Source organism: Orycteropus afer, unplaced genomic scaffold, assembly GCF_000298275.1.
Source record: "Orycteropus afer afer isolate SDZICR_OR568_19922 unplaced genomic scaffold, OryAfe1.0 scaffold00273, whole genome shotgun sequence".
Lineage (NCBI taxonomy): Eukaryota > Metazoa > Chordata > Mammalia > Tubulidentata > Orycteropodidae > Orycteropus > Orycteropus afer.
Window position 1 is genome coordinate 3,828,725 of NW_006921860.1, and position 15,674 is coordinate 3,844,398.

General features: G+C 46.0%; 1 protein-coding gene across 1 annotated transcript in view; it reads left to right on the plus strand.

Annotated features, from left to right (window-relative positions):
• PHF10 (PHD finger protein 10) overlaps positions 1-15,674 on the plus strand; it is a 30,323-nt gene that overhangs the window by 8,401 nt on the left and 6,248 nt on the right. The window contains exons 3-9 of the mRNA XM_007950481.2: positions 9,379-9,509; positions 10,280-10,363; positions 11,117-11,250; positions 11,349-11,498; positions 12,615-12,724; positions 14,592-14,745; positions 15,519-15,674. Of these exons, the coding sequence (XP_007948672.1) occupies positions 9,379-9,509; positions 10,280-10,363; positions 11,117-11,250; positions 11,349-11,498; positions 12,615-12,724; positions 14,592-14,745; positions 15,519-15,674 (919 nt within the window). The remainder of the gene's footprint in view (positions 1-9,378; positions 9,510-10,279; positions 10,364-11,116; positions 11,251-11,348; positions 11,499-12,614; positions 12,725-14,591; positions 14,746-15,518) is intronic.

Sequence of the window (15,674 nt, forward strand, 5' to 3'; positions counted from 1 at the left end):
GTTTTTGTGTGTGGTGTGAGGTACAGATCTTGTTTCATTTTTCTGCAAATGGATCTCCAGTTTTGCCAGCAACATTTATTAAACAAACATTCTCTTCCCCATTTAATGGATTTGGGGCCTTTGTCAACGCAGGATTGTCTTTGAAAGAAACACTTCAGTCCTGCTGTGTGTGCCTCAGGAGCCTCTGGGTGGCACACGCAGTGAAGCGCTTGACTGTTAGCTGAAACGGTGGTGTTTGGAATCCAGTCAGAGGTGCCTTGGAAGAAAGGCCTGGCCGTGTGCTTCCAGAAGCTTACAGCCTTGAAACGAGAGCCCTGTGGCGCAGTTCTGCTCTGCACACATGGGGTTGACAGCTTGTGCCCAGAGAGATTTCACTACTGGAAGTTGTGTGCAGCCCTCAGTTCTGTCGTAATGCTTGCTTTGTTTTCCTAATTAAATCTTAAGCTCTTTTAATGTAGAAGACTTCTTTCTGTTTGAAATTTCATTGTCAGGGATAAATATTTACTAATTAATGTGACGGTGCTGAGTTACAGTTTTAAAAATAACATCTTTATTGAATTATAATTCACATGCCGTGCACTTCAGTCATTTAAAATAATTCAGTGAGTTTTAGTGTGTCGACAGGTATGTGCTTCCACCACCTGTCAATCTCAGAACATGTTTGTGGGAATCTCAGAGAAACCTGGTGCTCTAATCTGCCCTCCTTGGCCCCCAGCCCCTGTTGTTGCTAGGTGCTGTTGAGTTGGCTCTGGCTTATAGCAACTCTGAACAACAGAATGAAGCACTGCCTGTTCCTTCACCTTCCTCACAGTCCTTGCTATGCTTGAGCCCATCACTGCAGCCCCTATGTTAATCCATCTCATTGGTGGTCTTCTCCTTCTTTGCTGACCGTCTGCTTTACCAGCGATGATACCCTTCTCCAGGTACCAGTCCCTTCTGACAGCATGACCAAAGTAGGTGAGACAAAGTCTGTCCATTCTTGCTTCCAAGGAGCATTCCAGCTGTGCACTTCTTGCAGGACAGATTTATTTGTTCTTTTGCCAGTTCATGGTATTTTCAGTATTCCTCACCAACACCACAACTGAAAGGCATCAATTCTTCAGTCTTCCATATTCATTGTCAAGCTTTCACATGCTGTTTTGGTTCTCTACAAAAGAAACAATCAAACTCACTACCATCGAGTTGATTCGACTTACAGTGACCCCTTCTTGGGTTTCCAAGGTGGTATCTCTACAGAAGTAGATTGCCAAGTCTTCCTTCTGAGGAGTGGCTGGTGGGTTTGAACCGGCAGCCTTTTGGTTAGCAGTCAGATACCTTAGGCACTATGCTACCTGCTATAAGAGAAAATATCACAAATGGGTGGCTTTAACAAACAGGAATTTATTCTCTTACAGTTAAGGAGGCTAGAAGTCTGAGTTCAAAGTGCCAGTTCCAGGGGCTGAGTGAAGGGCCATCAACCTCTTGCTTCCAGCCCACTGAAACTGCAGGCTTCTCTTAACTCATACAGCTGCTGGCTGCTGAGGCTGATAAACCCAAGGCCAACATAGAAAATGGAATAGTCCCCAAAATACCAAACAACATGGCAGGCCACTAGTTCAAATCTAGACATAGTCCCAAGATTGGCAGGAAGCATGGCAGACTGCTGAACAAAAACTTGGCTACATACAGGTTCCAAATGTGCCAAAAAGCTCAGAGACCTTTCTCAAAGCTGTCTCCTTATAGACTGGAAGCAGACCACGTCCCTAAGGCAGCTATTCAGCTGCTCCAGTAGATTCCACCATGGAGCTGATTACGGTCTCATCATGGGAATCACTACATCCAACCACCCAGCCTCTCAGAACCAGGCCCAGCCAAGTTGACTCACAACCTTAAGTACCACACATGCATCTGAGGTGGTTGAAAGTACCATGGCTTGGGTTAGCCATACCTTAGTCTTCAAAGTGATGTCTTTGATTCTTAACACTTTAATGAGGTCTTTGCAGCAGATTTGCCCAGTGCAATATGATGTCTGATTTCATTTTCTTTTTTTTTTTTTTTTGATGTCTGATTTCTTGACTGCAGCTTCCATGGATGTTGGCTGTGGATCCAAGGAAAATGAAATCCCTGACAACTTCAATCTTTTCTTCATTTATCATGATGTTGCTTATTGGTCCAGTTGTGAGGATTTTCATTTATTTTATGTTGAGGTGTAATCCATACTGCAGTCTGTAGTCTTTAATCTTTCATCAGTAAATCATCTTCACTTTCAGCAAGTCAGGTTGTGTTATCTGCATATCTTAGGTGGTTGAATGAGTCTTCCTCTAATTATGATGCTGTGTTCTTCATATAGTCCAGTTTCTCTGATTATTTACTCAGCATACAGATTGAAGAAATAAGATGAAAAGATGTACACCCTTCCTGATATGAAACTATACAGTATCCCATTGTTCTGTTTGAATGATAGCCTCTTGGTCTATGTACAGGTTCCTCATGAGAACAATGAAATGTTCTGAAATTCCCATTCTTCACAATGTTTTCTATAATTTGTTATGATTTACACAGTCGAATGCCTTTGCATAGCCAATAAAACACAGGTAGACATGTTTCTGGTATTCTTTGCTTTCAGCTAAGAACCATCTGACGTCAGCGGTGATATCCCTCATTCTACATCCTCTTCTGAATCCAGCTTGTATTTCTGGAATTTCCCTTTCAATATACTCTTGCAACTATTTTTGAATCATCTTCAGCAAGATTTTACTTGCGTGTGATGTTAATGATATAGTTTGATAATTTCCACATTCTGTTGGATCACCTTTCTTTGGAATGAGTACAGATATGACTCTCTCCCAGTCAGTTGGCCAGGTAGCTGTCTTCCAGATTTCTTGGCATAGATGAGTGAGTGCCTCCAGTGGGACATCCATTTGTTGAAACATCTCCACGAGTGGTCTGTCAATTCCTGAAGGCTTGTTTTTCACCAATTCCTTCAGTGCAGCTTGGACATCTTCCTTCAGTATCATTGGTTCTTGATCATTTGCTACCTCTGGAAATAGGTGAACATCTACTAGTTCTTTTTGACACAATGAATGTATATTCCTTCCATCTTTTGATGCTTCCCACACTGTTCAGTATTTCCCCACAGAATCCTTCAGTATTGCAGCTTGAGGCTTGAATTTTTTCTTCAGTTCTGTCAGCTTGAGAAATGCTGAGTATGTTCCTCCCTTTTGGTTTTTGAACTTGCAGATTTCATTAAAATACTTTGTCTTCTTGAGCTGCCCTTTGAAATCATCTGTCCAGTTCTTTTATTTCAGCATTTCTTCTATTCACTTTATCTACTCTCCATTCAAGAGCAAGTTTCAGACTCTCTTCTGAAATCCATTTTGGTCTTTTCTTCCTTTTTTGTCTTTTTAATGACCTTTTGTTTTCTTCATGCATGATGCTCTTAATGTCATCCCACAGGTCATCTGGTTTTCAGTTACTGGTGTTCAGTGTGTCAAAACTATTCTTCAGATGGTGTCTAAATTCAAGTGGGATGTAATCAAGGTCATATTTTGGCTCTCAGGGTCTTGTTTTAATTTTCTTCAGCTTTGAATTGAACTTGCATATGAGCAGTTGATGGTCTGTTCCACAGTCAGTTCCTGGCCTCGTTTTAATGATGATATTGAGCTTCTCCGTTGTTTCTTTCCACAGTGGAGGTGATCTGATTTCTGTGTATTCTATCTGGTAAGGTCCATGTGTATAGATGTTGTTTACATTGTTGAAAAAAGGTATTGGCAATGAATAAGTCATTGGTCTTACAAAATTCTGTCATGCGATCTCCAGCAGCATCTCTATCACTAAAGTCCTATTTTCCAACTACTGATGATTCTTCTTTGTGTCCAATTTTCACATAATCACCAATCAGCAGTACATTTTGATTACATGTTTGGTCAATTTCAGACTGCAGAAGTTGGTAAAAATCTTCCACTTCTTCATGTTTGGCTTTAGTAGTTGGTATGCAGATTTGAACGATAGTAGTGTTAATTGGTCTCTGTTGTAGGCATATGAGTATTAGCCTATCACTGACAACATTGTACTTCAGGATAGATCTTGAAACATTCTTTGTGATGATGAATGCTGTGCCATTCTTCTTCAATTTGTCATTCCCAGAATAGTAGATCATATATGACTGTCCGATTCGAAATGGCCAACACCAGCCCATTTTAGCTCACTAATGCCTAGGATATTGATCTTTATCCGTTCTACTTAATTTTTGACAACTTCCAATTTTCTGTGATTCATACTTCATACATTCCATATTCCGATTATTAATGAATGTTTGCAGCTGTTTCTTCCCGTTTTAAGTCATGCCCCATTAGCAAATGAAGGTCCAGAAAGCTTTACTCCATCCATATCATTAAGGTTGACTTTGTTTTGGGGAGATAGGTGTTCCCCAGTCATATTTTGAGTGCCTTCCAACCTCTGAGCGGCTCACCTTCAGGCACTATATCAGACAGTTTTTCAGGGCCATTCGTAATGTTTTCCAGTAGTATATCAGACAGTGTTTCACTGCTATTCATAAAGTTTTCAGTGACCATATTTTTCAGAAGGGGTTGGCCCCTTCCTTCTTCCCAGTCTGTCTTCATCTGGAAGCTATTGCAGAAACTCCCAGCCCCTGGCAACGGCTAACATGTGTTCTGTCTCTGTGCATTGATCTGTTGTAGACATTTTATGTAAGTGGAATCATATGATACATGGTCTTTTATGATTGGCTTGTTTCACCCTGCATCATGTTTTCAAGGTTCATATATATCACAGCATGCGTTAGTACGTCATTCCTTTTTATAGCTAAATAATATGACATTGCGTGAATATACCACCCTTTGTTTATCCACCATCCATTCATGGACATTGGGACTTTCATGCCTGAGTATTATGAGTCATGCTGCTGTGAACATTCATGTTGCAGTGTAGTAAATTTCATAGTGTGGCTTGTCTAGCTATAAGTCTATAAGTCTTTGTAAGCTCCATGGTGGAATTTGCTGTGAGCAACTGAGTAGCTCCTTACTGTCAAATTTATCCACCTGGGGTATTTCTGTTGGGAGCAGCACAGAGTAATTTTCTGGGAAGTTCACTCTCTCTAAGGTATGTAGAACTCTGATATTGGGATTGATTAGTTTAGTCACTCTGCCAGGCTCAAAAGGAGCCCTCCTAGAGGCAGAGGGAATCTCTCTGATTGTTGGCTGAGAAAGATGTGCTGCTGAGAGACATGCACTTGCTGGGAGAGAGACGCGAGAGACACGTGCTGCTGAGAGAGAGACTGCTGGCTGCTAAGTGAGACAGCTGGCTGTGAGAGACTGAGTGCATTTCTGAACTTGAGTTGTAACCTGGTGCTTCCCTAATAAATCCCATAATCTGTGAGTTCTGTGTGGCCACTGCAGTGAATTATTGAACCCAGGAGAGAGGTGGTGGGTGCTTTGGGAGGAATGGTTGGTGCAGGGTTGGCCAAAGGGCTGGAGGGAGGCGGCCTGTCTGGCCTCACAGGGATAGGCCTTGGCTGCTGATGGTGATTCTGTCTTCCTCTTGTGGGGAGAGAGGAGGTTGGAAGGTGCGGCCTCCCTGCCCCTTTGGCACATGTACAGATTTCTTTTACGGATATTGATTGTATCTCTCCTGGGTGTGTTCCTAACCGTGAAGTTGCTGGGTCACGTGAAGTCTTCCCCCGTAGCAAGCACATGAGGGTTCTGGTTTCTCCAGGTACTCATCAACACCTGATGTTATCTACCTGTCGAGGGTCAGTGGGAATCTCAGTTTGAGTGTGGTTTGCATTTCTTTGCTGGCTAATGACACTGAACACCTTCTCATGTGTTTGTTGGCCATCTGTATATCTTTTTTGAAAATCCATCTATTCAGATCTTTGCCCATTTTTAAATTGAACTATTTATTTATTGTCTTGCCAACCTCTTAGAGTTCTTTATATGTCCTAGATGCAAGTCCCTTACTTAATACATGATTTCTAAATACTTTTCCCATTGGAACAGCTGTCTTTTCACTTTCTTGGATGGTATCATTTACAGCACAAAAGTTTTTAGTTTTGATATAGTACAGTTTATTTTTTATTTTGTTGGCCATGTGTTTGGTATCATATACAAGAATCCAGTGCCAAATCCAAGGTCATGCAGATTCATTCTCTTTCTTCTAAAAAATTTACAGTTCACTCTTGTATTTAATTATTACGTACACTGGGAAGTAGGGGCCAACCTGCATTCTTCTGCTGGTGGATATCTGGTTCTTCCAGCAGCCATTTATAAAAAGGCTGTTTTTTTTTTTTTTTTTTTTAAACGTATTTGTTAAATGAATCAATACATTAAAGAAGTCAATTTTGTCTACTGTCCACTGATGAAATATAGAGGTTGATTTGGATCAGATCCAGAAGTTTGCAGTCCTTGTTACTTGGGATTGGGAGACACCTGCAATACACTGCCACCTTCAGACTAGGTCCTTTGTTGCTTCTGGGTTTGTGGCATCCGTAAGAACACATAATTACAGTGTCCAGTCTAGTTTACCGAGATGTGGCTGTGTGAAGTTGTGCTTCTCTCTCAGCTGTTCCTGACGGACTAAATAGCACAGTAGGCAGGAAACGGGAGCTGATTGCTTTGTGCCTTGGGTGGATTAAGGGCTGGCTGTGGGTCTGAAGCCCATAGATTAAGGATTGACGGGGGCCTGAAGCTCAGGAGAAGAATTCAGAGCTGATCCCACCCCACTTGGGCCTCCTGATCTCTTAAGCTGACGGATGCCTTTGTTCCTTGCAGTTGTCCTTTTTTTTTAAATTGTGATTTCAGTGAAGGTTTACAGAGCAAATTCATTTTCCATACAGCAGTTCGTACACATTTTGTCTCATGACATTGGCTGCAATTTCCAACAATGCAATAGCTCTCTTACCACTTCCTCCCCATAGTTACCTCTTTTCTGTGTCCTTTGCTCCCATGCACTCCTGCCTTGCCTCCCTGTGCATACGCTGCCCTTCTCTTCGCCCATGATTGATCTCTCCAAGGAGTATATCCACCCACGTAAATGTTCAGCCCATATATTGGTCTATTATTTCACTGGAAGCCACAGGAGTGGGTTCAATTCCAGACGTGAAGGGTAGCTAGAGGCCATAGTCTCAGGGGTTTCACCAGGCAAGCCTGGTTCACACCAGCAAGCCTGGCTCTTTTTTTTTTTTTTAAATAAAATTTTGAGTTCTCTTCCACAGTGTTCTTCCACTCTATCCAGGATATCCTACAGAGATCCCCCTCTGAGTGGTTGACAGTGGTAGTCGGGCACCATCAGGTTCTTCTGCTCTCACAGTCGTATAGGCTGAAGGTTAAATGGTCTACCTAATTGTTTCTGTGCATCTTTGGTTTTCTTCATTCTTCTTTGCTCTGGATGAGGAAAGACCCATTGTTGCATCTAGATGGCTGCTTACAAGCTTTTAAGATCCCAGTTGTTACTTGCCTAAGTAGGATATGGAACAATGTTTTAGTGTAGTATGTTATGCCTATTGAGCTTGATGTTTCCCTGTGACTTTGGTCCCCAGCCCAAAGGTCCAACAACTTGCTCCCTCTGGGTAGCTGGCTGTGGCCAAGAAGTCACCACAACCTTGTCCCTTGTCAGCTCTACTATATAACTGGAAGTTCTTACAGAATATACCAATACACTTGTAGAAACATCATCTGCCAACCCTATGGACACACTCCCCCCCTGCATAGATACACCTAATAGTTCAGCCTGTCCACCCATCTATCCACCTGTATATCAATGTTTGGCTTCACTGACAACTCTGTACTGTATATGCAAAAGGGTTCATCTTTGTTGTTTGTATCTCTCATGTACCTCTCTGTCTTCCTCAGTGCCACCATGTTGATCACTCACATTTGGTGCATTGCCCTTCTCTTCACCCCAATCAATACTTACCTCTACCTATCTTGCAGTGTTCCCTCCTCTCCCCTCCCACCACCGGTAACCAACAAAGAAAGTTTCCTTCCATTTATAAACCTTTCCTTAACTTTTCACACTAGCAGACGGATACAATATTTGTCCTTCTGTGACTGACTTATTTTATTCAGCATAGCGTCCTCCAAGTTTATGAGGTGCTTTGCAGATTCTGCGTTATTCTTTAGGGTTGCACAGTATTCCATCATGTGTATATACCATAGTTTGGTTCTCTGTTCTTCTGTTGATGGACATCTAGGTTGTTTCAGTCTTTTTGCTATTGTGAATGGTGCTGCAAAGAACATGGGTGTCCATGTATCTGTTCTTATCCTGGCTCTCACTTCTTCTTTTTTTTTTTTTAATTGTAATTTGGGTGGAAATTTACAGAGCAAATTCACTGTCCATACAGCATTTCACATACACTTTGTCTCATGACATTGACCACAATTTACTACAATGCAACAGCTCTCCTCCCACTTCCTCCCAATAGTTACCTCTTCCCTGTGTCCATCCCTCCATGCACTCTTGCCCCCTGAGCTGTCTCCCTGTACATAAGCAGCCCTTCTTTCTCCCATGATTGTTCTCTCCATGGAGTGTATCTACCTCAGGTAAATGTTCAGCTTATCTGCCTGTCTTTTGTTTGGCTGGAAGCCACAGGTGTGGGTTTAATTTCAGACCTGAAGGACAGCTAGGGGCCATAGTCTCAGTGGTTCCACCAGACTCTATTGGACCAGCAAACCTGGTCCCCCCCACTTTTTTTCCCCTCCAAATGATTTTGAGTTTTGTTCCACATTGTTCTCCCTCTCTATCCAGGATCTCCTACATAGATCCCTTCCCAAGTGGTTGACAGTGGTAGCTGGGGACCATCTAGTTCTTCTGGTCTCATAGTCGGATAGGCTGCAGATTGGATGGTGTACCAGTTGCTAGGACTAATTGTTTCCATGAAATTTTGGTTTTCTTCTTTCTTCTTTGCTCTGGACGAGGAGAGACCCATCGTTGCATCTAGATGGTAGCTTGCAAGCTTTTAAGATACCAGTCGCTACTAGCCAAAATAGGTGGAACAATGTTTTGTGTAGTGTGTTACACCAATTGAGCTTGATGTCCCCTGCAACTATGGTCCCACTGGCTCTCACTTCTTTAGGATATATATCTTGTAATGGAATTGCTGGGTCAAATGGTATTTCTAATTCCAACTTTTTAAGGAGTCGACATACTGCCTGGCAGTTGTGGTTTTTGGTGGCCTGTGGAAGGTGCTGTTTTCATCGTCCTTTTGGGGTTTGGTGTCCCAGATGATTGCATCTCTTCTTTCTACCTGTTTTGTGAATTTCTCTCCTATGCTTGAAATGATGGTAAATCCTGAGAATGGCTTTTCACAGTATCCTCAGAAACAAACATGACTTGAACTGACTACCAGCCACAGCAGTGACTAACGTACGTGTCTGTGCTTAGCTTTAGCTACTACCCAGCAGAGAATCTGATCGAGTACAAGTGGCCCCCTGATGAGACAGGAGAGTTCTATATGCTTCAAGAACAAGTGAGCGAGTACTTGGGCGTGACCTCCTTCAAGCGGAAATACCCAGGTAACTAAATCCTAGTCTGTGGAGCAGGCTACACTGCAGTGGGACCTGGGAGAGCTGGGACTTGATGGGGTAGGCTTGGTCTCCCAAGTCGCGCAGGCTTCCACCTCTGACAGTGTGTCATCTCACCGCTTTCTGTCACTCTCCATCAGTGGAAAATATTTGCGTTTTTCTTCTCTGATAGGTTTCCGTCTAACCCAGGGTTTGGCTTTCCAGGTTTCACTGTAACTATGAGCTAGGAGTAATTCTGTATGATAGACTGCCACTGCTGGTTCCCTGAGTTTGGATTCCTTGTAGGAGCTTTTGTGTTCTTGTGCCTGCTGACCTTGGCTTCCTACTGTCATTCATCATCTCTCCCACTACCAGTTTTTTCTTATGCTGTACACTCTGACTTCAAAGCAAAGGGAGGAAGGTGATTTACTGGGGAAAACTTCTGAGAAAATAATGTTGTGGCCAAATATGAGTGGTCTGAGACCGTAGGAATGGCCATGTCAGCTGTTTCTAAGTTTGTGAAAGGCCAACACCTCAAGGGATGCTTCTGTGGTGTTCCTTTTTGCTTGCATTACTCTCTTTTCAACTTTATTTTAACTTTCATTCCTTGAATTGGTAAGGTTTTGGTCTAGTCCCTTAAATAGTACTTGGAATATAGGAAATGTGGCACTTTCCCTTGAATGTTCTACCTTTGTAAAAATGGTTACACCTTTAAACTTTCAAAAAAACTTTACAAACGCATGTTTCACTCTTGGGAATAGTCTTTTGTCTTTTGTTTGGAGATTTAGAACGACGAGACCTGTCTCACAAGGAGAAGCTCTACCTGAGGGAGTTAAACGTCATCACGGAGACCCAGTGTACTCTAGGTAAGGGGAGCTTGTAGTGGAGGTTCAGGTACTTGGGAGATGACACTGGGTGACTCTCTGTTCCGGAAGTATTGTCAGAATTGGTCTCGTAGGTTGCACTCTTTAAATGCTGCACTGCTTCTCTCACTGTTAGTGACTTGGAGTGCACAGGAGGCCTCGGCGTCTGCCTCTGACGGAGGCCTTTTGCTCCATCCGGAGTTCTGCGTCGCTCCCATGCTTGCTTCCTCCTCTGGGATGAGCGTGTTCGTGCACTGTGATGAGAAGGGATCTGTTGCCCCAGTTACTGTTTTTAAATATCAGTCCATGCAGGTTCATTTGTGCAAGTGCAGACATTTGATACCTGGATTCTTGAAAGTTGGCTATAGGATTTGTGTGTGTACTTTGGTGTGTGCAAGTTAAAAACTAAGAATTATAATACATTTAAAATGTGTTTTTTAATTGTCCAGTGTCCTTTACTGTCAGTAGTTAGTGTCCATCACCATTTGTTCACAGTTGTTTCTAAGTAAAGGGATGGATGTATATAACACAGAGTATCTGATGAGAAAAACCAAACAGTTGGTTGAAAAAGGATTGATTTTGCCTTTGCTACTTTGGTAATCTCTGCCTTTTTAATTGTCTGACTTTACGTTACGGATGTTCATTTGTATTTCCAAATGTTAAAATTTTTGCTTTGACCATTGGAAAACCTTTGAGATATGGTTTGAAGAAGAGGCAGATTTTGAAGTCTCCTGCTTCCTGTTTGCTCTGTCCCAGGTCTGACAGCATTGCGCAGTGATGAGGTGATTGACTTGATGATAAAGGAGTACCCAGCCAAGCATGCCGAGTACTCTGTCATCCTGCAGGAGAAGGAGCGTCAGCGGATCACAGACCACTACAAGGAGTACTCGGTGGGCGCTGAGGGCCCACACCCCTGTTAGCACGGTGCGGGGGGCGGGACAGCTGACAGTGCCACGTGTGACTTCTGACTGGAGCGTTTCCAATTCAGCAAATGCAGCAACAGAACACTCAGAAAGTGGAAGCCAGCAAAGTGCCTGAGTACATTAAGAAAGCTGCCAGAAAGGCTGCCGAGTTCAACAGCCACCTCAACCGGGAACGCATGGAGGAGAGGAGAGCCTACTTTGACTTGCAGACACATGTAGGTCTGCCTCAGCTCACCTGCCCCGCCCTGTGTGCCACACTGCCCCTGTGAGCTGCACACCACCCCTGCTGTGAGACAGGCTGCTCCTGGGGGGACCCTTCCTACCAGTTGTCAGTCCTTCTCTGTTTTGTTCCTGTAGTGCTGCTCTCACGAAAGATACCACAAGTGGGTGGGTGACTTTAACAAACAGGAGTTTATTCTCTTACAGTTTAGGTGGCTAGAAGTCTGAGTTCAAAGTGCCAGCTCCAGGGGCTGGGTGAAGGGCTTCAGCTCTTCCTCTTGCTCCTGGCCGACTGAAGCTGGAGGCTTCTCTTAACTCATACAGCTGCTGGTTGCTGAGGCTGATAAACCCAAGATCAATGCATAAAATGGCACAGTCCCAAGATTGTCAAACAAAATGGCAGGTCCCTAGTTAAACAGTCCCACGATTGGCAGACAGCATGGTAGTCCACTGATGTCTCAGCCAAAGGCAGGATCCAGATGTGCCCAGAAGCTAGAAACCTTTCCCAAGGCTTCTCGTTGTACCCAGGACGCAGCCCACATCCCTACTGCAGCTACTCAGCTGCTCACAGAAGATTCCACCATGGAGTTGATGACCAGTCTCCTCATGGGGAATCACTATGTCCAGCTGCCCAGCCACTGGCCCAGGCCCAGTCAGGTTGGCACACAGCCTTAAGCAGCGCACTCTCCCCCGGACTTGGCCTGGCAGGCTGCATGATGTGCCTGGCGACGCTGAGGTGCTCCTTTCCGTCCACTGAGGTGTCTTTCGCTTTGATGCCTCGTGCTTGCCTTGCGCGTGGTGCTGTTGTGTCGTTTGATCATCACCTTCACCCTGAGGCCGCAGCTCATCTCACTCCCCTCGTAGATGAAGGGCTGAGCTGCAGGCAGGTGGAAACGTTGGGTACATTGCCCAGATTTACCCTGCCTTTCCTGAAAAGTTAGATCATGGTGAGAGGTGGCGTCCCAGGAAGCCACCTGTCCTGGGAGGTCACAGCTCCCTGTGAAGTCTTAGCTGGTCAGTTCTTTGGAGGCTGCCCTGGTGAGCAGGGCATTGTTTTTAAAGCATGAGTTCTGTATGGCAGCCTTTGCTGTGATCATTTTCCTGTTCCACAGGTTATCCAGGTGCCTCAGGGGAAGTACAAAGTATTACCGACCGAGCGGACAAAGGTTAGTTCCTACCCAGTGGCGCTCATCCCCGGACAGTTCCAGGAATATTACAAGAGGTACTCAACATTTTTGTTGATGCTTGTACAGGCTGTGCGGGAGGGCGTCATGTGTTCTTGCTTCCTAGAAATCTTTATGTCTGTCCCTGTCCCCACAGTGTGCGCTGTAGGATCTTCCTGTCTGTCCCCATTCCCATGGAACGTGCTGTGGGACCTTTGTGTCCGTCCCTGTCCCCATGGCATGCTCCGTAGGACCTTTGTGTCTGTCCCTGTCCCCCTTGCGTGCTCTGTAGAATCTTCGCATTGGTCACCATCCTGTGGCGTGTTCTGTAGGATTCCTGTCTGTCCCCATTCCCACGGTGTGCGCTGTGGGATCTTCCTGTCCATCCGCATGGCGTGCTCTGTAGGATCTTCCTGTCCGTCCCCGTCCCCGTCCCCGTGACGTGCTCCGTAGGAGCTCTGCGTCCGTCCCCTTCTCCGCAGCGAGCTCTGTAGGATCTTCGAGTCTCATCGTTCTGTGGGGCGCTCTGTAGGATCTGTGTCCGTTTCCTGCATCCTCTCTGGCTGTGTGGTGCCGAGCAGCTTCTGCAGTGAAAGTGCGGTACATGCTTGGCCTGGCACTTGCTGCCTGCCCTGGGGCATCTCTCCCCACCAGTGCCGGCATGACCACTGCCTTCCCAGTTGGTGCAGAGGGTGGACCCTGCCCAGCCCAGCAGCCCCCATATCCCTTATCCCTGTGGCGTTTGTTGGATTTACAGGCAGCCCCAGGTGGCCTGCTGCTTGAGTTCTGTACTTACGCGTCCACACGGGGGTGGCCACGTGAAATGCTGGTGTCTAGGAGCAATTGCTGCTGTCGGCTGGGCCACTAGCCTCATTGGTGGCCTGGGCAGCAGTGCTGCTTCCCTCTTCCTTGCAACCTAGAATGTAAGTGAACAGCAGGGAATCCCATGTCCTCTGTTCAAAGGCTCAGTTTTTGTTTCAGTTTGAAGCTTATTCGGAGCTGTAAGCTCTTGAGGGGAGAGAGGCTTCCTTAGAGAACAGAGTTAAGTATAGATCACGCTTACTGTGGAAAGTCATATTTTAGCCAAGAGTCAGCAAAGTTTTGTATTTGTTTTTGGGTGAGCAGGTAATCTAAGTGACGTGCTTTGTGGCGGCTCAGTGAGGGGCTGAAGAGGCTCCTGAGGGCAAGAGAGTCTTCTGGGTCACTGGGCGTGGGGCTGGTGCTGCTGGTCTGCCTGCCTCCGGTCCCGACCTCTGGGTGGGATGTCTGCCTCCTGGCCGCCCGCGGTCCCGCCCTCTGGGAAGGGTGCCTGTCTGCCTCCTGGCCACAGGCAGTCCCAAACTCTGGGAGGGGTGTCCATCTGCCTCCTGGCCGCACGCGGTCCCGCCCTCTGGGAGTGTGTCTGGTTTTAGATTGAAAAGAAATTGACCCAGATGTTTTGCTCCTGAATGTGGTTTCGTGACTGAGATGGTGTGTGATGATTCATTTTCCTGTCACGCCATCCTCTGAGGTGGTTCCGAGGTGGCACTGCTGAGACCCCCACGTAGGGCTGCTCAACTCCAGCACAGGATGGCTGGGGCCACACAGCCCATGCCAGTGGGGCTCACTCGGGGGCACCATCTGCCTTACCAGCCCACCCTGGTAGCAGATGTTATTCTTTCGCTCTTTTGGGGCTGGGGGGCAGCACTGTCTTGAAAGTAAGACTCAAATGCAAGTTACGCACTTTCAGTCAAGGGAAGAGGTGCTCAACTTGTTCTGTATTACTTACGCCCCTAGAGCACCATTGTGAAGGCTTATTACCTGACATTGATTTTCCAAGGTATTTGGGGCTGAGATGTTGTTTTAGGCTGTCTTCCAGCTCGGGTCACTCGGCTTCTTTCTGGCTCATGGCACAGGGAGCCTGAGGGTGATTCTCTCACGTGGCAGGTACTCGCCTGATGAGCTGCGGTATTTGCCATTGAACACAGCGCTCTACGAGCCCCCTCTAGACCCAGAGCTTCCTGCACTGGACAGTGATGGTGACTCAGACGACGCCGAGGATGGCCGTGGTGATGAGAAACGCAAGAGTAAAGGGGCTTCGGTGAGAGCACTTACTTTCTTCCTTTGGATCCTTCTGACAGTGTTTCTGCAGTGTTAAATTGAGCTGTATCAGCACCACCTGTTGCAAAGGACCCTGACCCACAGCACCCCTAGAGGACAGAGTGGAACTGCCCACAGGGTCTCCAAGGCTGTCAGTCTTCAGGGAAGCAAAGCCCAAACCACACCCACTGCCGTGGAGTCCATTCTGACCCACAGCACCCCTAGAGGACAGAGTGGAATTGCCCCACAGGGTCTCCAAGGCTGTCATCTTTATGGAAGCAAAGCCCAAACCACACCCACTGCTGTGGAGTCCATTCCAACCCACAGCGCCCCTAGAGGACAGAGTGGAACTGCCCCACAGGGTCTCCCAAGAATAATCTTGAGGAAAGTAGACTGCCTTGTCTTTCTTCCATGGAGCACCTGGTGGGTTCAGATTGCTGAGCATTTGGTTAGTAGCTGAATTGCTTTAACCAGTGTATCACCAAAGCTCCTTAACTTGCTGTGTTCATAGCTTAAATGTCAGGCAGAGCAGACTCAGAACAGACAGCGCGGGGCCGCAGAGAAAGGGCTTGGACAGCCACGCTGACTTGTGTCCTGTTGCTCAATTAATAACCCTGGGCTTCCAGAGTAGAGCTTGTTCTCCTGTTTAGAGTGATGGTTTTACTTTAAGTTGATGAAACTTTCAACCTTTTTTGAGTGTTGCCTGTTGTTTCTGGGACACAGATTCCCTGTCTGTCTGAAGGTGGACACTTGTGTTCTTTTCTTGGGCTCCAGGACAGCTCCTCTGCCGACGCGTCTGATGGTGAGAGCGCCCCCCATGGCCCGGAGGACTCGCCACAGGGAAGACCCAAGTCTAAAGACAGAGCTACTACGCCAAGAAAAGACGGCTCCAAACGTTCTGTATTGTCCAAATCCGTTCCCGGGTACAAG